Consider the following 20,790-nt stretch of genomic DNA (forward strand, 5'->3'; position numbering starts at 1 on the left):
TTTTAATCACATGATTAAATAAAATAAGTGTGATAATTTGTGTATGCATGCTTGCTTATTTCCCCTTGTGTTTCAGTCTCCTCGCTCTGAGATGGGCTAACAAAAGGTTTCAGAACGCTGCATCAGTGTCTGCTCACCCCTCCCCTTTAATTTCCTCAGTGTAGGAGGGGTTACATCTCGCCAGGGTTTCCCACAGAAACTGGGATAATCCTGACAGTAGTGGTCTGGTGGCTCGCGGGAGGTGCGTGAGGAAGTGCGAGTAGCTAATAAAGGGGAGTAATACGGTGGGGGAAGCCCAGCTTGTGTCTGGTAGGCACATACTCAAAGTTGGAAAAATATAAAATATTTTTTAATTAAATAAAAGAAAATATTTTATTTTTTTCCAACTTTGAGCATGTGTCTCTTGGAGAAGAGACAAAATGTTTACGACTTTTCCACCTGGATTATTGAGGTCCATTAGGACATTTTTACTCCCTCCATTATTTTTATTTTGGGTTTTCATATCAACACTGTTCCAGCGTGATAAGTGACATTTAACGGGCCCGTATCTATTAAATACAACTTTTATTTGAGAAGATCTCTGAAGATCTGTGACTCAAACCCGGGTCTGTTTTACACTCTGGGACTTACTTCTGGTTCTGGTTGATGAGATCCCCAATCTTACGATTCTGCTCCTCGATTCTAGAGCTCTTCTCAAACATTTCCTTTTTCAAAGATTCATTTTCCTAAACACAAAATTGGAGCTGTCAGAACAAGTCAAGATAATTTAAAAAAAACAAATAAAAATAAATCATTTTCATGTATGTACCTGAACAATTCGGTTAATATTGTGCACAATCATAGACGTTTCCATTGTCATACAAGAAACACCAACAGAATGAGTTCCCTGCTTTTCAAGATCACTAATCTGTTCGAGTGAGGGAAAAAAAAAAACATTATTTAACTAACAATAACAACAACAACAATAATAATAAACTGGAATATTGTTGTTATAACAGGTTTATACCTTGGAGGCTAGTTGATCCACCTTATCTGCTACTTTCCCCATGGCTAACCTGATCTCTGTGTTGTGCTGCCGAGCCTCTGTCATCAAGAAGGAAGTCACATCCCCAGAACCTGGAAATCAAACTAATCAGTCAGGTCAAAGAGTCTTTGGTTTCCTTTCGCATTAAAACGATTACTTTAATAAACTAAACTACTAATATCTGCTCTTGCCTTCAAACACAAATCTGGCCCCTTAATGTTAAAATCCCTCAGTGCCCAGGGAGTTAGTTACAAGCAGCACTTAGCATGTTACCCCAGTCTGAAAATCATGCAGGTTAACATGGCGAGCTCCCTTACCAACGTACGGGACAGCTTGAGGAGGGTAGACCTGGCCGACGGCCTGCATCTGAGACGGAGCCGCAGAGGTCTGTGGGGAGGAGGGAGGTCAAAAATAATGCACCACCTTTAGATGATATACCACACTAGCTCATGTTTCGTCATGCGTTTGCTTATAGGACTCTGTGGATTAAACATGAACAAGAATCACCTGAAAAGCGTGGCTGCTTCCTGGCAGCCCAGGATAAGGACCAACCGAAGGAATGACGGGAAGCAAGGCAGTCGACGGAGCAACGTGAGGATGGACTGCAGGGGAAATTCTGCTGTTAAACAGATGATGCTGATGTGCGGGCAAAAAGAAAACTGTACAAAGGACTTGAGCCATCAAAAAGAAGTGAAAGCTCACTGTGGGTAGAAGCTGGAGCGGCTGCTGTGATCGGCACAGGAGACGGAGCTGCAGGACAATCCTTCCCTCTGTTGGAGCTGGTGTCCTGGAAATGAAGACAAGAGCAAAGAATAAAACACCACAAAACATTTCAAATGGCTCTCAGGGATTTGAGTGCTAATGAATCTGAACTCATGAGGCTTTCATGTGTGCACCAGGTTGTCTGATATTGCCAAATAAAGTGAGGCTATTTTCAACATACAAAAAGCTTAGAAGAAACAGTAGGCTGAGTCACAGTAACTCATAACTACATAAACACACAAAAGTACCACACAAAAGTAACAGGTACCGTTAAATACCAGTACAAATGAGTACCCATCCCCAGATGCAGCTGCTGCCCTCCTTCCTTTCATTCTCATTATGTCACACTTTTTCTGCACTCCCACTCTTAATGCGGGATTGACTTGAGCGATCTTAAGTCGATCTGGTTCTATGACCACATCCAAAAGTGGATCAAAGGATGGGTCAACTTTCTCTCTCTTACATTGGTATTGGTCCTTAGCATTGGTTAGCTAGATGCTCTATTTCCATTCAGACTCTCCTGAGATCAAAATAACATTTTCGTTTTCGTCCTGGCCCTGGAACACTGGATCAGCTCTATACCCTGAGCAGGATCCTGGAGGGTGCGTGGGAGTTTGCCCAACCAGTCTACATGTGCTTTGTGGATCTGGAGAAGGCATTCGACCGCGTCCCTAGGGGGGGTCCTGTGGGGGGTCCTGTGGGGGGTACTCTGGGAGTATGGAGCACGGGCCCTTTAATAAGGGCTGTTAGGTCTCTGTATGACCGTGTCAGAGTCTAGTCCGCATTGAAGCTTCCCTTCATTGGCTTCCTGTTAAATCAAGAATAGAATTTAAAATTCTCCTTCTAACGTATAAAGCCCTTAATAATCAAGCTCCATCATATATCAGAGCTCTGATTACCCCGTATGTTCCTAACAGAGCACTTCGCTCTCAGACTGCAGGTCTGCTGGTGGTTCCTAGAGTCTCTAAAAGTAGAATGGGAGGCAGATCCTTTAGCTATCAGGCTCCTCTCCTGTGGAACCAACTCCCAGTTTTGGTCTGTGAGGCAGACACCCTGTCTATTTTTAAGACTAATGTTAAAACTTTCCTTTTTGACAAAGCTTATAGTTAGAGTGGCTCATACCCTGAGCTATCTCTATAGTTGTGCTGTGATAGGCCTAGGCTGCTGGAGGACATCAGGGTCTAATTTTCTCACTCTACTGATTTCTACTGTTCTTCAGTCTACTGTTCTCCAGTTTTGCATTGTATTACATTGAAATGACTGTCGTCATTTCAGCTTTTAACTTTTTGCTCTCTCTCTTTTTCTTCATAGTAGGTACACCTGGTCTGGCGTTCTGTTAACTGTGACATCATCCAGAGAAGACGGCTCACCCGCTACTACCATCTAATGTAGAACAGATTACTAGATCAATGTGTGCTTCTGTGCTTTTTTGTCTCTCTTGTTGTGTCTCTGCTCTGTCTTCTGTAACCCCCAGTCGGTCGAGGCAGATGACCGTTCATACTGAGCCCGGTTCTGCCGGAGGTTTTTCCTTCCCGTTAATGGGTGGTTTTTCTTCCCACTGTCGCTTCATGCTTGCTCAGTATGAGGGATTGCAGCAAAGCCATGTACAATGCAGATGACTCTCCCTGTGGCTCTACGGTTCCCCAGGAGTGACTGCTGCTTGTCGGGACTTTGATGCAATCAACTGGTTTCCTTATATAGGACATTTTTGACCAATCTGTATAATCTGACCCAATCTGTATAATATGATTGAACTTGACTTTGTAAAGTGCCTTGAGATGACATGTTTCATGATTTGGCGCTATATAAATAAAATTGAATTGAAATTGAATTGAATTGCCGGCAGTAAGTCGGACTCGTTTCCAGTGAGAGTTGGACTCCGCCAAGGTTGCCCTTTGTCACCAATCTGTTTAGAACTTTGATGGACGGAATTTCTAGGCGCAGCCAAGGTGTTGAGGGGATCCGTTTTGGTGGCCTTAGGATTGCGTCTCTGCTATTTGCGGATGACGTGGTTCTATTAGTTTCATCAGGGCGTGATCTACAGCTCTCACTAGAGCTGTTCGCAGCCGAGTGTGAAGCGGCCGGGATGAGGATCAGTGCCTCCAAATCCGACACCATGGTCTTGAGCCGGAAAAGGGTAGAGTGCCTCCTGCGGGTTGGGGAGGATGTGCTGCCCCTAGTGGAGGAGTTCAAGTATCTTGGGGTCTTGTTCACGAATGAGGGGAAGAAGGAGCGGGAGATCGACAGGCGGATTGGTGCGGCATCTGCTGTGAAGCGGGCGCTGTACCGATCCGTTGTGGTAAAGAGAGAGCTGAGCCAAAAGGCAAAACTCTCGATTTACCGGTCAATCTACGTTCCTAACCTCATCTATGGTCATGAGCTTGGGTCATGGCCAAAAGAACGAGATACAAGCGGCTGAAATGAGTTTTCTCTGTAGTGTGTCTGGGCTCTCCCTTAGAGATAGGATGAGGAGCTCAGTCATCCGGGGAGGACTCAGAGTAGAGCCGCTGCTCCTCCACGTCGAGAGGAGCCAGTAGAAGGTGGCTCGGGCATCTGGTCAGGATGCCTCCTGGACGCCTCCCTGGTGAGGTGTTCCAGGCACGTCCCACCGGGAGGAGGCCCAGGGGAAGACCCAGGACACGCTGGAGGGACTATGTTTCTCGGCTGGCCTGGGAACGCCTTGGGATTCCTCCTGAGGAGCTGGCCCAAGTGGCTGGGGAGAGGGACGTCTGGGCCTCCCTACTGAAGCTGCTGCCCCCTGGGACACGACCCCGGATAAGCGGAAGAGGATAGATGGATGGATCGTTAAGATTCTCCCCCAACGGCCCAGCATTCACTTTATTGTGCTCACCTGGTTTCCATGCTGCTCATCACGTCTCCACAGTGTTTAAAATAAAATACAAGATGGCAAAGGCCAAAAAGACCAGCATCTATCCAAGCATTAGGCTGCAGAACCAGACTGCTAAATCAATCAGTCTACCTCCACTGCCAGCTTCATTATCCATTTGATCTGACACTATGACATATATGGATTTTTACTTCTTCTCAAAACTCTGAGTGCCAAATTCTAATTTTCCCGGTGCGCAAACCCCAGCATAATGCTTGCAAATACTGACCTCTAGCTCAGAGTCACTCGATTCAGGCTGGCCGGCAGCTCCGGTCAGAAAGGGGAGCAGGGGCTGCCCCATCTTCGCCATGCGAGAAATCAGCTTGGCTTTAGTAGCATCTGGGTTCTGCTATTTAAAAATAAATATTTTTACTGAGTGAAGTTTGATGTTGCTTTACAATTTTAAACATAACATTGAGTTTTTTCTTTACCCCCAGCTGTTCAGTCACAGAGTTTGACTTGGCTCCAAGTGTTGGCTCCCTTGTAACAAATGAACAAAGGAAAACATTCAAATCTCTTATAATTAAGTGATTTACAAGTTCACAATGATGCCCCATTCTCTCAGGCTAGATCTCACCCTGGTTTGCCTGAAGATGATGAAGGCTCTGATGTCAGACTTTCCACACTGGGTGCTGGGGATGGTGCCGGAGAGGGAGCAGCAGATTCTCTGGAGCTGGCACTTGCTTGATCAGAACCACTGTCTTTGGAAAACTTCACCTAGAAGACAGGCTTCATAAGGCTCTTCACAACTTATCAACAATATGAGTAACCAGGCAAAGAGAGGCAATGTAGCTCCTGAAGCGGTCACTGAAATGACAACATACATATACAAAAACAATGCTGATGAAGAGTGAGGTAGAAAATAATACCCGTCGTAGCTCCACTTCAAAGATCAGAGTGCTGTTAGCTGGTATTCGGTTGGAAACTCCCTTGGATCCATAAGCTAGACTAGGCGGGATGATAATAAGACGACGGCCAGCTTTCTTCATCCCAAGCATTCCTTCCTCCCATCCCTGGCCACACATTAACAATAGAAAAAGGGACAAATCAGCTGAAAACGTGGCCGGGTTAGTCCAATCCTGTTGAGCTGGCTGGTAATGTTCTATAAGAATGTATTCCAATGCTCAACCTACCTGTACTGTGAGCTACTTGACGTCTTAACTTCATTTATATTTTAACAATTTTCATTGTTCAGGTATCAGGTGTCTGGATTTTTAAGCAAATTTAACATCTGGGAGCATTTGCCGTCAGAGCTAACTGAACTACAAACATTGGCTGATTCCGTTCAATTAAAGGTGGACCTCACCAGAATCAGGATGCTGCAGGTGACATGGATACCATATCTTCTAATAACCTCAAATCTTAAACTGCATGTATGTATTTATCAGGTTTGATGGTCAGATGACAAAATTTCTGTTTAATCTCCTCTTTTTGCAGCTACTTCCTAAGCGAGCCGGTCAGGGGAACTAACTCCAGGTCATAGACGCAGCCAAGTCCAGTAAACAACCTGTGCTAGAGGTGGTGAACACCGGCTATCATCTTCTCACAGTTCTCTTTAGATAGAATATTTTGCCGAGATTCCATCATAAATGAGTTCTTCCTATATATATATATATATATATATATATATATATATATATATATATATATATATATATATATATATATATATATATATAGGAGCTGCAGGCTTGTAAAAAGTCTAACCAATCTCTGCCGTTCGGTCCGAATGGCAGAGATTGGTTAGAGTTTTGTTCCTGCTCTCATCCATAGACGTTAAAAACTCACCCCCTCTGTCCCCCAAGTTCCGGGAGAATCGCCTTATCTATTGGTTGACCCACTTGCCAATCATTCTGACGCGCTCATGTAACGGGCGTGCTCTTTGCTTACTTGTTTCCGCTTGCCGGCTGCGCACTTCTTGTGTTTATGTTTCTGATTAGCTTAGCGACTAGGTTAGCGGTTAGCCATTCCTTGTAGCTCCGCTTCTCTCACCGTAGACTTTGAACATGGCTGATAGTCACAAGAAGCAAACCACGTTCATATTTATAAGAAGAAGAGGAAGGACTCTATAGAAAGAAATAAGACCAGAGTGGATTTTCGACACAATCCCCCCTAAAGAGCGAGGTAAGATGGTCTTGCGCATGTGTAGGTATTCAAAAAGGGACTTTGGGAAACTTGCAGAAAAATCGCCGACTCTAGCTTTACGAGGAGCACAAAGTATGAGAGCTGTCCCAAAAGGACAGAGAAATTTCTGTTGGACAAGTAGTACTTAAACCATTTTAAGACTGTGCATTTAATACCAACAGAAGTCTCCAGCCTAAATTTGAAAGAATCACCATCTACTCTGCCAAAGGAAGCAGTATGATTATTAAGAAGTATTAAAGCAGCTGAATCACCAGAATCAGCAGTTAAAAGTAGATCACTGCATGCCCTAAGAAGAGCCCTTTCAGTGGTATGACTGCTTAAAACAGAACTGAAAACTTCTCAGAAATATTATGAAGCTGCAAGTATTCTAATACAAGGATAAAAAAAACACCTTCTCTAAGAGTTTGGAAAGGGCAAATTGGAAATCAGCCTAAAGTTTGAGAGAACTTTAGGATCAAAACTGTTCTTCTTAAAAAGCGGCTGGACCACAGGGTCTTTAAAAGCAACCAGAAGACAGCCTGAAGAAACAGAGGTGTTAAGACAAATTTAAATCCAAGCATCTGCAACATTAAAAACATCTTTCAACAATCTGGGTGGGATACTGTTACCGGGACAATGTGAAGGCCTATCTCTGAAATCTGAGATACAGACATGGGTTCAGAATTATCTAAAATAGCTTAGGATAAGGGAAGTATATCAGAGTCAGGGTGCAATGGGAGGAGTTGGACAAGGAGATTCAGAGGATTAAAAAGAAATTGACGGCTATTGATGTTCACAGACACTAAATTACAAATAAAATGAGTCTTAGCAGTTTCTAACAGCGGCCTGATACCCAGACAGGGGCTCCATCCGAATACCCTTAATAATAGCTTCTAGCTCCCGCTCCTGTTCCAACAGCCTTTACCTCAGACATCATTACGTGATGGAAACGCATATGGATGATGCAAGTCAAATCTAGCCTGGCCAGCCAGACTAACTTTTGCCTCTCTTCGATACAGCTGAAGTTCATTGTATAGCAAAAATAAAGTGAAACTGAGTCCAGCTGGCCAGGATAAGTCAAATCCGGGCCTACAGCCTTCTGAAAATGAACTACAAAGAGTGCAATCTCTTCTCTACGGACATTTTGTTGATTTCCGTGACAGGACTGTGCTGATATGTCATGTCATGCAAAGAATTGTGGGATACCTAAAGCGTTGGGTTTACATGCAAAGTCTATGGTGGACGCACGTCAGGGGCTTTTGAGAGGTCCTGCGGTGCACACGCACATCTTGTGCTATGCGTTTTGAAGCTTAAGTTGGAAAATCTGAACTTTCGCAGCTGGACGCAGGGCGTCGACCAATCAGAGAGACTCTGCTATGTGACGTAGTGGGAGATTTTACAACAGGAAAAATATTTTTTACTTCAGATCACTGATAAATGTTAACATCGAGATGCCCACTAACAGATGGACAGATACTCTTCAGCTGAAATGGGGAGCATGTAGTTGGTGTCCTGACAGGATATGCGGAAATCGATGCCAGTCAGCAGGTTGTCAAACTGGGCTGGATGAGAATAAATAACGCTGAAAGTGACCATCATCAGCACACAGCTCCTGTACGTGATGAAACTCACCAAACTCAAAACACTTCTGAATTATCTATTAATCCAGACACGGCGCAGATTATATTATTTTATTCAATAAATAAAGCCAAGCCACCGTCTGGATTTAATCCACAATTTTACAAAGAGTCCGGAAGAAGAAAACAGAGTAGCTCCTCCCCACAGGAGCCACTTTGTCAGACACAGCGTCAGAGCGTTGATGTTCTAGACTGACTTTTATGTGCACAAGCGTCCAGGTTGAGGCGCTGGGCGGCTTTTTAATGCTGAAAAGGTGTTTGGTCTGGACGCAGCCTTAGCGCCGGTAAGGGACGCGGTGGGGTTCCTAGGCAAAACCAGCCGTGGGAGGGAGCATACAGGATACTTTTCATACCTCTTTCCTTACTGACTGCACTATGCGGACAGCACTTATCATGGAGATCACTGACGAACTTCCAGTTTTGCTCAAGAGTCCTAGCTCTATAAGGATATTCAGATTGAGCCAAACAGTGTTCGAACATCTCCATGGAAACCTTAAGCCTGTCCTGCTTCCACTTCCACATTGTGTTGAAAAGGCAACCGGGGCGTACAGCTGTGTGCCAGCCCCAGGCAGATGTGGAAAGAATTCAAATAAAACAGGCAGATCTCTCTGACATCACTGTGTGGCCCAAAAGTTAAAACCAAAAATTCCAAGGTGTGTCCCTTCTCAAGTGTGGAGTAAAATCACCAGCTCAAAGCAACGTTTCGGTCAGGACCATAAAAATCCAACTCCTGTGAAGTGAAAAAGTCATTCAGGATAAATGCTTTGTTAGCTAGAGATCCAGCGTCAACAAGAGCTGAGTTGACGGTTGCATCATCCTTGGCAAAAGTCGAGGCCCTGCTCAGTAGTCTAAGGTTGGTAAGCTCCACGCCGCGATTGAGCCGCAGGCACATGCAGAGAGGCGGGACTGCCTCTGCCAGGCACACTTGGTCCACAGACGAGATACAGCATAAAAAAGGAGAAGCATATCCCAGTAGATCAGAGATCCTCTATAGACTACCTCTGGAGATCCTGGATGCAGACTAAAGCACCACCTTGCTTTCCCAGTCTCCATGGATGCTTTTTCCACAGAATGCATAACAGAGTGCGTCCCAGGTAAGCTGGCATATCGCTGTCGAGAGGTGGAGAGATTGATAAAAGACTCATGGTGACGTCTGATGTGTAAAAGAGTTTGTCAATTATAAACTACGAGAGCAGTCACGTCATGTCTGCTGATCACAAAAAAAATTTAAAATAATTAAATGGTAATAAGTAAATACAAATAGCAGGCCTGGCAGAAAGCTCGTTACACATGCTGGCACCATCGAGCCATGGGTTTGCAGTTAAACCAGCAAATAAATGGTCATTGCCCTTTTATCTGGGATCCAATACCTGAAACAACAGAAACATTTCTGCTGTGAGACAGATATGGAAAATATGGAGGGAATAAAATAGCCTCCTTAGCTGTTCAAGGGTTACAGGATTTGGGACTGCTTGTAAACGCGCCACATCCCTCCCTCACTAGTCTTGTTACATACGTACAAGACATGTTTATTCATTTCACACACGAGGGTCCGAGTAGTCTGTAAGAGAACCCAAGTCCCAGCTAATAACCACGGCTTGATCACACACTGCTGTTGGACGGCATCCCTATACAGTAGAGACCCACACCTAACACAGACCAAGCATGAGATGGTACGAGGCGTCTTTATTGTGGAAGGTTTTACTGAGTCATGTTAGTGTTAGAAACATTTAAAAGACAAAGTCAGAGAAAGCCCAAGAGACAAGAATAGGAGTATCTACCCATCCATATTAAGCACATCCAGGATTCCTTTAATGCATCACATGGTGCTTAATACGGTGACAAATGTCTTACAAAAGAGAAAAAAAGATTCAAAGATTCAAATGTTAGGGATTTTATATATACAAATACATGTGTTCAGTAAGCGTACGCTGATAATGATTAGTATTATTATAATTATCATTTAATCTTAGATTTCTAGAGACTAGAAAGAGAAGACCCAAGAGACAAATAAAAAAAACAACCCTGGCATTTTTAAAGACATGTTTGAATCTGAATGTGGGGATCAGAACATTACATTGATAGGAATTTTTACAGAAACCTGTAATTATTTGCTAACCGTTATTGAACACTTCTTAAATGACACTGTGCTTTACAGCTGAACAACAACCAGGAATCCATTAGGCTTTGTGAGGACTCACCTTGATTACTTTCCCAGCTCCGATTTTAAGTCGCAGCGGCTTGTCTTTGTTCTGGTTAGAATCGAACATCTGAAAAAGGACACAAAGTGGAATTAGCTGTGTGCTGTCAAGTCAACATGATGCATGCATAGTGAAGAGGTTTAACAACAATCAGACCTGTCCAATGACGTGGTTCTGCAGGAGCCAGCCCGTATATACCACCTCCATAGAGTCACCATTCTCCACTGCTTGGCCCTCACCAAGACACAGATCCTGAGCCACCACAGAATCTAATGAGGGAGAGCTGTTTGCTTTGGCCAAACATACCTGACAATCAAAAAGCAAACAGGAAATCATTTAATAGTTTAAAGAAAGGGCTTACAACCAGTGAAAAAAAAACTTGTATTTAATGTTTGCAGCACTCTTGAGATTTAGAGCCAACCCATCAGCACAGAGTCATTGCCTCCTCACTGTTGATTAAAACAGCGGAAAAACGACTAGACCCTTTATGACTTATATTTTACCTCCAAAGAACTATGTCTTAGAATCCATATCATAGTCAGAAACAGGTAAATATGGCTTTAGAAAAATAAAGACAAGACATACTTATATATACACAGTGGTGGGCCCATTGGCACCCCTGGCAAAGATTTGTAAAAAAGTTCTGAAATAAAGTAGGAACTTACATTTTAATTAAATAACTGGCAGCAAAATTGTATGTAGCCTAAACTATGCTTTAAAAATAAATGTATATGACGTGACACAGGTTTCCTTTGCTATTATCCACTAGGCTAAACCAGGAGTCAGATTCACCTTGCTACAGGGAGAGGTAAGAAAAAACGCATGAAATAAATCTCCAAAGCTCGCTGTTAGAGAACAGTGAAGAATGTGACCGTCCACAATTACCATTAGACAAAATCTAAAGGTCAAACAGTTGTTTGGGAAAAGAACAACATTTTTCTGTCATTCCAAAAGTGAACAAGGAATTTCCCAAGATATGCAGGAAGGAACTGTGTGCTTCGGTAAAATAAGAAAGATTGAGTTTTCCAGTAAAACTCTCCAGGTTGGTCTGGAAAGACACAAAGGGGAAATATGTCTACTGCAGTCCTGCCATGTGCACATGGCACATGATGAACATGCATGTTTGAGGGAATAGCTGTTTTAGTTTAGAATAAATTACTTCTTTTAAAAACTTTTACACAGGAGTGGAATACTTTGAGAACAATATTATATCCTTCTGTGCCCAGGCAGCCGCTTAACAAAAAAAGAAATTAGTTTAAGTGTGGGTTAGAAGCCAGTGTTGCCAGTTCCTGCGAGAGAAACAAGCAACCAGCTCTTTCACCTCTCCCTTGTAAACTGTATAAATGAACAAGCTCAAAGTCGCTGATAATAAGCAGATGTGGCAACACTGCTAAAAGCCTGAAACACAGTGCTGAGCGTTTCTGGAGGTCCCTTTTCTCCTCTGTCATAAGACTTTTTAACAAACATGGAATAAATAATGACTTTTAGGGTTACTTATTGTTGTAAAATCAATAATTCAAAGTGATAATTAAATTATTGATTTAATATTAGGACCACATCATAACAAGAAGAAAGGTAAGAACAAAACAGCACAGCTCTTAAAAAAGCTTTTTTGTGAAGTTGTGACTGCTGCTGTTTTAGAGAAGTCTGTGTGGACCGTTACATGAATATCTTGAACATTGTTATCATACTTACAGGCTCCCAAACCCAATAATGTAAATGCTAACTGCAGGGTTCTCACCAGCGCATTTCAATGGATTGTTGCACTTAAAATTGTCATATTTACACTGAAATTAGACCATTAATGAGCGTAATGGTCAGTACAACACGGAACAGTATGACATTCATCCACTTCTGTATTACTCACTTGTTTGCAAAAGTCTGACGCGTTTGTCTCCGATTCAAACATCAGGGACCAGTTCTGCCTCTGGTCATCATAAAAAGTGCAGTACTTGTTTAGCTGTACCTACGAGACCAGAGCAACATTTGGACTCAGGTTGACTCCTTTTTAAAAGGAAAACATTTTAAAACACAACACCAGACGTGCTTGCAGCACAAAGGGAGAAACTGATTATATGCTTGTGCGTCTTTGGTGACGCTACCGACCGTGAAAATGAATCCCCCGTGAATCCTGGCAGCAGTCACTGGTTTCTGCTGGCTCAGATACAGCAGAAGCTTGTACTAAGGGGAAACAAGAAAGAAAAAAAGTGTAAAACCAAAAGTCCCTCCAATAATCTCAAGCGAGTGACTGAGCTCAGGGCCAACCTCTTTAGTTGCGTGGTTCCCCAGCACGGCTGCTCCCAGCTTTCCTTGCTTCACGTATTGTCCGTTAATACTGCATGAGACAGGACCGGCAAAAACAACCTGGATCTGGCACTTTCATTCAACACTTTCATCTTTCTACTATTTCACACTCAGGAAGCTCCCAACTTGTATTTTTTTTTTTTAAAGGAACAGAGAGCCGATTAAATACTTAAATAAAGGTGAACTCACTATTTAAAGGCCTGAACTGCAGAGGCGAGTAGCACGGTGGATGCTCCAGGCTGTTTCTGCCTCTCTGGAGCTGCTGGCAAGAAAAGGACAGCATGAGTGCAGCCTCCATATCAACATGGGTGTTTATGTCTTTGTACCTTGAATGGAAGTCTTCCTGGGCTGCTTGGGGGCTGTATATTGGAAGGACTCATTTCCTTGACTGGTTTCCTGGTCTAGTCCAAAAAGGGAAGCTAACTTGGCTCTGTAGAAACAAAGATGAGAGATTTCTAAACATGGATATCCCCCTCGTCCTGTGCTTCAATCAAACCCAACCTGCTTGTGCCAACCTGACACGAGCAGAAAGTGAAAACATTGTTATCTCGCAATGCTCATGCTTTATATTGTTCAGGACATGAGAAAGTAAGAAATCCAGTTCTCGGCTACGAAGCAGCTATAACCAGCTCCATCCCGGCTTCTTCAGGGGAACGGAGCAGAACCTGCTACGCTGCAAAAAGCACCGAGTCGACCCGTGTTTGGGAACTCGAAAAACAAGCGCATTCAGGTAGAAGTCAAGGAGCAGGATAAAAAGCTTGCAAGGAAAAGAAGAACATGTAAATAGAATAACTTCTGACCATGAGAAAAAGTATGTGTTATTCTGACATTTTCCACTGTGTACAGCAACGGTCAGCAGAACCCAACTGAACCAAAGTTTTATATGGAAGATTATCACATCCTGCTGGCGTATCATATAGTAAGATTTTTGCACTTAAAACAGGAACAACTCATCTACATCATCTTATTTCAAGTGCAGTGTATCCATCTTATTTTAGGGGTCAAAATACTCATTCCATTGGCCGATCATCTTATTTAGCTGCTCAATTCAAGGACAAACACTCATTTCAAGATCATTTTACTCACTCTTACTTCCCTTTTTGCAATGCAATATTTGGTATTTTGGTGTTTTATGTTTGCTCAGTTTGTTAATAAGTAAAGCCTTTCATGTTTATTTTAGATAACAGAGGAAGTACGACACTGCGCATGCCCAGCAGGGGATAAGACGAGGAAGCGGCTAACGACTATTAGCATATCCCTGCGAAACAATGAAGAATGGTCCAAGATCCAGTGGGAAAAAAAAAACACAGAAACAAAATACGATTCCAAAAGGGAAAAGACTGGAATGTCACTGGGAAAACAGTATGAACGTTGGTGTTCGCTGAAGCGGACGCTGAAGCTGCCGAGGCTCAGATGTGACCGCAGATTTGATTGACGTGAGTAAATGGTTCTGATATCAGGCCCTGAAGTTGCTGTAGATCAGCGCATTTAATTAATAGAAGGTTGGTGTTCGATTACGCTCAGTAAACCGGCATCATGGCAGTTCAGCGTTACTGTCGGTTGATAGTGCTACGTCTGTTATTATCTGTTCATCGCGCCCGTTATGGGGCTTTATTTAGCCTGAAAAAGGACCATCAAAACACTATCAGGAAGGAGGCTTGGTGTATATAACCTTATTTTATCATTATCAAACGGTTTTTAATCTTTCTTATATACATAACGTGGCTACTGACCTTTAACATGCTACCTGAGGCCTACAGCATCTGAACATCTCAGAATGGATCGTCCACTCCTGCACAGACTGGCAGCTGCGTGTTTGTCCCTGTAGAATGACGGACGATTGGAAACCACCTGATAGTTCTCATGTCGCTGCTCCCACAAATGTCGGCGACGAACATTTCAGCTGTTACGCCGCTACAACGTTTCATTTCATTAGAAAACGCAGCAGAAGCTTCGCCACATTTTGAAGTTACTACTTCAGCAACACCCAACGGTAACAACTGCCTAGATGGTTTAGCAGAAACGCAAACATAGGTCAACTGACTAAAACTAGCTTTCATCCGCCTGGTTGACCTCCTGACGGATTAAGCGGCGGATCGTGCCAGGCTCATACTGACCCCTGGAACTCCTTCCACTGGTAATCGCCGGTGTCTCCCAGAACAGACATGTTGAATGTCCTGAGGGCCTCATCTCCGGCGGTTAAGCAGATCTGGGACGAGGAGGGACAGCCCGTTTGCATGTGTAAGTCAGACTCCTTGGGCTCTTCTGTTCCAGCGCTTTGCTCCAGGGCAGCGCCCGAACCTCCGTCCCCCCCACTGCGGTCACGCCAGAGTGGGAGATTCAACAGCACTGGAGGAATGGAGTGAGGCGCTGCAGCTTCTGAGTCGGGTCTAAGCTGAGCAGACGTGGGCTACAGCAGAAGCTTTCTCCTCCACCCTACTAACAAGTCCCATGTGAGAGGAATTAGTTTGGAAAAAAAAGGGAGGAAAAACCACTCCCCTGCTGCTGAGAGGGCGATCCACCGGCTGATGTTCGGTGGTCATGCTGACAGCAGAGCACACTTTGATGTCTGAGATGGGGCAAAGCTGTAAGTGAGAGTCTCGTGGCTGAGAGGCGAGGTCCGTTTAGAGTGAGCTGGCCGTCTCGTAACAAAAGGATTGTTGTAGTTTGCATCTGTGGCCCGAGGGAAGCAGGAGAATCCTCTCCAGTCTCCATGGCAGATGACCGGCACAGAGGACACATGATCACTCATCCATCAGAGATGGTGCTTAGCTTAGCATCTGGCTCCATTCTGCTTCCCATCTGGCACATGGGGAAAGGACCAGTCCACAGGTTTTAGGAAACCTGGAGCATTTTGGATCTGCTCCACCACAACACCTGAATAATTTAGAACAGTCAACTCTGGACCAGTTATTTAACAGAAACAGGTCATGATCTACGAGACCTTTTGACAAAAGCACATACACAAAAGGCAGATTTTAGTGTTTGCTTTTTGACATTTTGACAACTAAAGCCTGGCCTGATTTATTCTGCACTTCTTCCACATTCTAGAAACAATGTTGGGGCGTTTGAAAAATCTTTATTCATAGGGAAGAACAAAGATTTAAATCCGTCTTAAGCATCTAAACTTCCTGAATTTAACTCAAACCACATCACCTAGAATATTGAAATATGATCTGACCTATATTACATGGATTAAAATATTTAAATATAATTTAGTTGTGAGGAAAAAAAGGCTTGTTTTACCACCTACACAAACTTGGATCAGGTCCATCTTTGGAAGCTGAAACTTTTGGCTGGCCCGAAGTGAAGCAAACAGGGTGTGAGCAGCTGGAAGCACAACTTTATTAAAACTACAGGGTTCTGGAGGATAACACGATCCGTGTTTAACCTGCCCGAGGACTGCGGCTTAAAACAGCCTTGTTCCCTAAAAGACAGCAGGTCGACCAGTGCTGCTAAGCTAGTTAGCTCGCAGGCTGATAGTTGTTGCTGATGAAACCAACTCACCCTCCTGTGGGGGACAGAAAGTCTCCGTCTTCGTCTTCCCCGCCGAACATCTTTAAACTTTCAGCGATTCTCTTATCAAGTAAAACAAACAGCAGCGACTTAGCTATATTACCATGACTGGTCGGTCGCTTCCCCTTCCTGTTCGGGTCAGCTGACTTTCCACCTGATCCTCTCTCATCAGCCCCAGCCCTGTTAAGAAATGCCGCTAGAGGGCGCCATGTTGCTGATTTTACGCTCTCCCGCGTCAGTCCACAAGGAAGAGGCGAAGGTCACTGGCCAGACATCTTATGTCTATTAAAGTCCTTTAAATGAAAGTTGCATAGACATAATATAAGAGTAGACGCGTCATTGGGCGGGTTCTGCCTATGCTGCGATGCGTCAGAGCGTCCGCCATCTTAAATGTGGCAAATCTGCAGTTACTCAGTCACTTAAACAGTATCAGAGGGACTTTAATCTCTGAATATACTTTGTATTCGTAGTATTTCTTTTTTGTAATATTACAAGTTTATTTTCGTATCCCTTTAGCTTCATTCTCCTGAATTTATTCTCCTAAAGAATAAAAATAATTAAAATAATCTAACCTGGCCCTATTACTCCAGGAGTGAAATAATTCTGCAAACTGTGATTATTCTGGAAATGTTCCCCCTTAATTCTCATAATATGATGTTTTTATCATAACATTATCACTTTTGTGTTTGTTAGTTTATTTTTACTTTAGGACTTTTTTTTCTCATATTATTAATTTTACCTCTTTAATACTCACCCAAAAAGTCTGTTCCTAAAGGTTCACATGTGACACCACGCGGTTTTATGAAATAATGAAGACCACAATGTTTAGATTTAACAAATTGATCCTTATATTCATAACACATAAACACACACACACACACATATATATATATATACATATATATATATATATATATATATATATATATATATATATATATATATATATATATATATATATATATATATATATATATATGTGTGTGTGTGTGTGTGTGTGTGTGTGTGTGTGTGTGTGTGTGTGTGTATTTATTGCAGCACAGGAATAAGCCATCTTCTCTGATCCACGTTCACAATAACAGAACTCAACTTTTTTCTGCCACATACAATATGGCGGTGACGTTGACGTGCGAACCTGCGCCCTATGACGCGTCTACGTATATATGTCTGTGGAAAGTTGCGCCAACTCAGCGAGTGCCGCCATTTTGGGTCTAAACTTGCCACAGGCAGGCGCTTTAACACTGTTATGTTATGCGCGTTTCGCACCTTCTAATACCCTTCAGGCAGGTGTTCTGAATAAAACACAACTGAGTGTTGATGATCACCTACTAGGCATCCAAAAAACCTGATATTACATTTTAATAAGACTTGAGAGAGACATTTTTAAGTGAACTGTATACTTCTCTTTTCCTGTCTTGAAGTCCAGAATTGATCCCATAGGACAAAAATCAGACACACATTATGCTACAGCACAATGAAATAAAGCAAGAAGTCCAGAATTGGCTTTAAAATGTTATGTAATAGTTTTGGTGTGTCTTATACAAGTATTTAATGTATACAAGTATTTAATTATACAAGATTTTAAGGTAGCTATTACAAAGCACTAAGGCATGCTCTACTACACACATGTGAAGTTTAATCAATAGTTTTGGTGTGTGATATACATGTATTTACTGTATACAAGTATTTAATTATACAAAGCTTTACGGTAGTCGGTAGCTATTACAAAGCAGTAAGGCATGCTCTATATTTATTTCAAGAAAACATGTCCCCTCCCCCCCCCCCCCCCCCCCCCCACCCCAGTGTTCATGTTCTGTCGGCAAGCATTCACACGCCCATGCTCTTGCTGCCCATGACGCCATTGTTACGCTCCGTTTGCTCTTCATTGTGCTTCTTGCACATAAAGTGAATCCTCACTGTCACATATTTTTTTCACAATTTTTTCTTTGATCCTGCAGCAAACAGGCAGGTTGAAATCTGCAAGAACTTCCTTCGATGATTCAATCAGGTGGCTCATGATGTTAAAATTGAACGCAGTCAAAATTACATTTCTCTGGCCTCTGATGTGTTTCTCCAGTGTGTGCATCATGGAGAAAACCTTCTCAGTCACCTTGAAGAGAGATCCGGGCTTGCACTCTTTGAGGGTGGTGAGGTGGTCAAACTTGCTGTCACAATTTGCAGTGACAGCCAGCCAGGATTGAATGAAATGTGCTCAACCCGGCGCTGAAGCGTCCTTTCACTGGGAAACGGGAATCCTTTTGAGTGAAGTTCTTGGTACCCACTTTTTCAACAGGCAGATCTCAACTGCAGTCCTTTTTTGACAGTGCCAGCTGACCATTTCACATCCCTGATCTTTGTTCTTCCCAGAGCCACAAATTGATTCTTGGCAAAGATCTTGTTCATGTTGGCCTCCACCTTGAATTTCTCTTTTTTAAGAGTTCGAAGTTTTCTTTGGGTTGATTTCAGTTTCTCCTGAAGGCCTTTGATGCGCTCCTTAAGACGGGGACAGTTGGTGCACTCAGACTTTTCCACATCCAAATTACCTAAGAAGAAAGAAAAAAATTCAATAACGGGATACTTCACAGAAATACACTTTGAAAAGGATGGATGGATGGATGGATGGATGGATGGATGGATGGATGGATGGATGGATGGATGGACGGACGGATTGTTCCACTTACAACTTATATCCTCAAGCAACTGCAAGTCATTTAAGGAACTTTAATGTCTATGTCACTTGCCCCATAGCACTAAGCTATATTATACACTGGAGTGCTGATTTTGCCGAAAAATGAAGTCACTGGCCGCCATCTTGCTACTCCCTACTCTCACTGAATCCCATAAGATTTGGTTGCAACAACAAGCAGTTTTCTGGCTGTGTGAAAACGTTTCATAGGTAATTCAACAGTCAGTGGATGTACTAACACTATCAACTACTAGGAGATTAGGTGCTGAAATATTTGACATGTTATTCATATTAAATATATATATCTATATATCTATAAAATATCTATCTATCTATCTATCTATCTATCTATCTATCTATCTATCTATCTATCTATCTATCTATCTATCTATCTATATCTATATGTATATGTATATATCTATATATATCTATATATATCTATATCTATATCTATATCTATCTATCTATCTATCTATCTATATATATATATATATATATATATATATATATATATATATATATATATATATATATATGGCTATAGGCTATGTTTCAAAACACAGCCACTCATACATTTTTCTAAGTTTTTTATTACTATATAAACAAACACATTTGTACATGTACACATATATATGTACATATACATTCCAAAAAAACCCGTGATGGGCGAAATCTGTGAAGTAGTAACCTTTATTTATTTATTTATTTTTTTACAATTATTGTATACAATGAAATACTCCATAGTACATTGAAACCATAGAACAAAACCTTTTTTACATGCACAAGCATTTGTTTAACAAATAAAAGTACTATATAAAGGTTTTTATTATTATTATTTACAAATAACTACTGTGCTGTAAAATAATAATTTGAATCATCAATACGAACTGAAGGCTTCAAATTGCGACGATCAGCGCCGCCCCACCACGAGCCGAGTCATTGGATTAGAACGGGAGAAAATAAAAAAATTATTATTAAAAAACAGAAAGTACAGTAGGACAAATAGTGACTCGCGTGTATTTCACTGCTCTTCTGACGGAGGCGCTACTTCCTGACTCCGCTCTGTAGCGTTTTTTTCTTCTAAAGCCCGCGGTGCAGGTGTGTTTTTTTCGGGAGAAGAACATAGTTTTATCGGTAGTTGTCGCTCTTTTTTCTTCTGGGCAAAAAGATTCTTATAAACCGACATGCCACCATCGATTATGTTTGAGAACCGTAATGAACTGCTGTTTATTCACTAATGTCTAACAACGCTCTGATGCTTTCACAGAGCAGATGCAATTTTGAAGAGACTAAGTCACAAAGACTTTGACGTGTAGACCTGTATCTCTCTACCTAATATTAGAAAACGCACATTCTAATCAAAAATATAAACAATATAATTTCATCTTACTTGTGAAAAGTTATTCCTTGAGCCCTGACGTAGATAGTCCCTCGATTTAAACAAAAATGAGCCGCACAGTGCTGAGGCATCATTAGTGTGTTCATCTTGAATTAGCAGGATTGGGTAGCAGGTCGACTGCCCCAAGATGGCGGCCGTAATTCCTGCGCAGCGACAGTCAATGCAGGGTCTACTCTTATATTATGTCTATGAGCGCTCCTTATCATCAGAGGAAACAAACATGATTTTTTTCCCCTTTATATTATGTCTA

The 20,790-nt window shown here is 42.3% G+C and overlaps 1 protein-coding gene across 1 annotated transcript in view; it reads right to left on the bottom strand.

Annotated features, from left to right (window-relative positions):
* The window catches only part of fkbp15b (FKBP prolyl isomerase 15b), a 31,502-nt gene extending 16,121 nt beyond the window's left edge, over nt 1-15,381 (bottom strand). Inside the window, exons 1-18 of the mRNA XM_036144702.1 lie at nt 15,057-15,381; nt 13,266-13,369; nt 13,129-13,201; nt 12,901-12,970; nt 12,742-12,816; nt 12,503-12,601; nt 10,792-10,941; nt 10,636-10,704; nt 5,543-5,686; nt 5,251-5,390; nt 5,105-5,153; nt 4,903-5,022; nt 1,727-1,811; nt 1,532-1,626; nt 1,342-1,411; nt 1,007-1,116; nt 809-907; nt 631-725 (exon numbers count right to left, since the gene is read on the bottom strand). Of these exons, the coding sequence (XP_036000595.1) occupies nt 631-725; nt 809-907; nt 1,007-1,116; nt 1,342-1,411; nt 1,532-1,626; nt 1,727-1,811; nt 4,903-5,022; nt 5,105-5,153; nt 5,251-5,390; nt 5,543-5,686; nt 10,636-10,704; nt 10,792-10,941; nt 12,503-12,601; nt 12,742-12,816; nt 12,901-12,970; nt 13,129-13,201; nt 13,266-13,369; nt 15,057-15,178 (1,769 nt within the window). The 5' untranslated portion in view covers nt 15,179-15,381. The remainder of the gene's footprint in view (nt 1-630; nt 726-808; nt 908-1,006; nt 1,117-1,341; nt 1,412-1,531; nt 1,627-1,726; nt 1,812-4,902; nt 5,023-5,104; nt 5,154-5,250; nt 5,391-5,542; nt 5,687-10,635; nt 10,705-10,791; nt 10,942-12,502; nt 12,602-12,741; nt 12,817-12,900; nt 12,971-13,128; nt 13,202-13,265; nt 13,370-15,056) is intronic.
* Between the last annotated feature and the right edge of the window lie 5,409 nt (nt 15,382-20,790).

This window comes from Fundulus heteroclitus, chromosome 12 (genome assembly GCF_011125445.2).
Source record: "Fundulus heteroclitus isolate FHET01 chromosome 12, MU-UCD_Fhet_4.1, whole genome shotgun sequence".
Lineage (NCBI taxonomy): Eukaryota > Metazoa > Chordata > Actinopteri > Cyprinodontiformes > Fundulidae > Fundulus > Fundulus heteroclitus.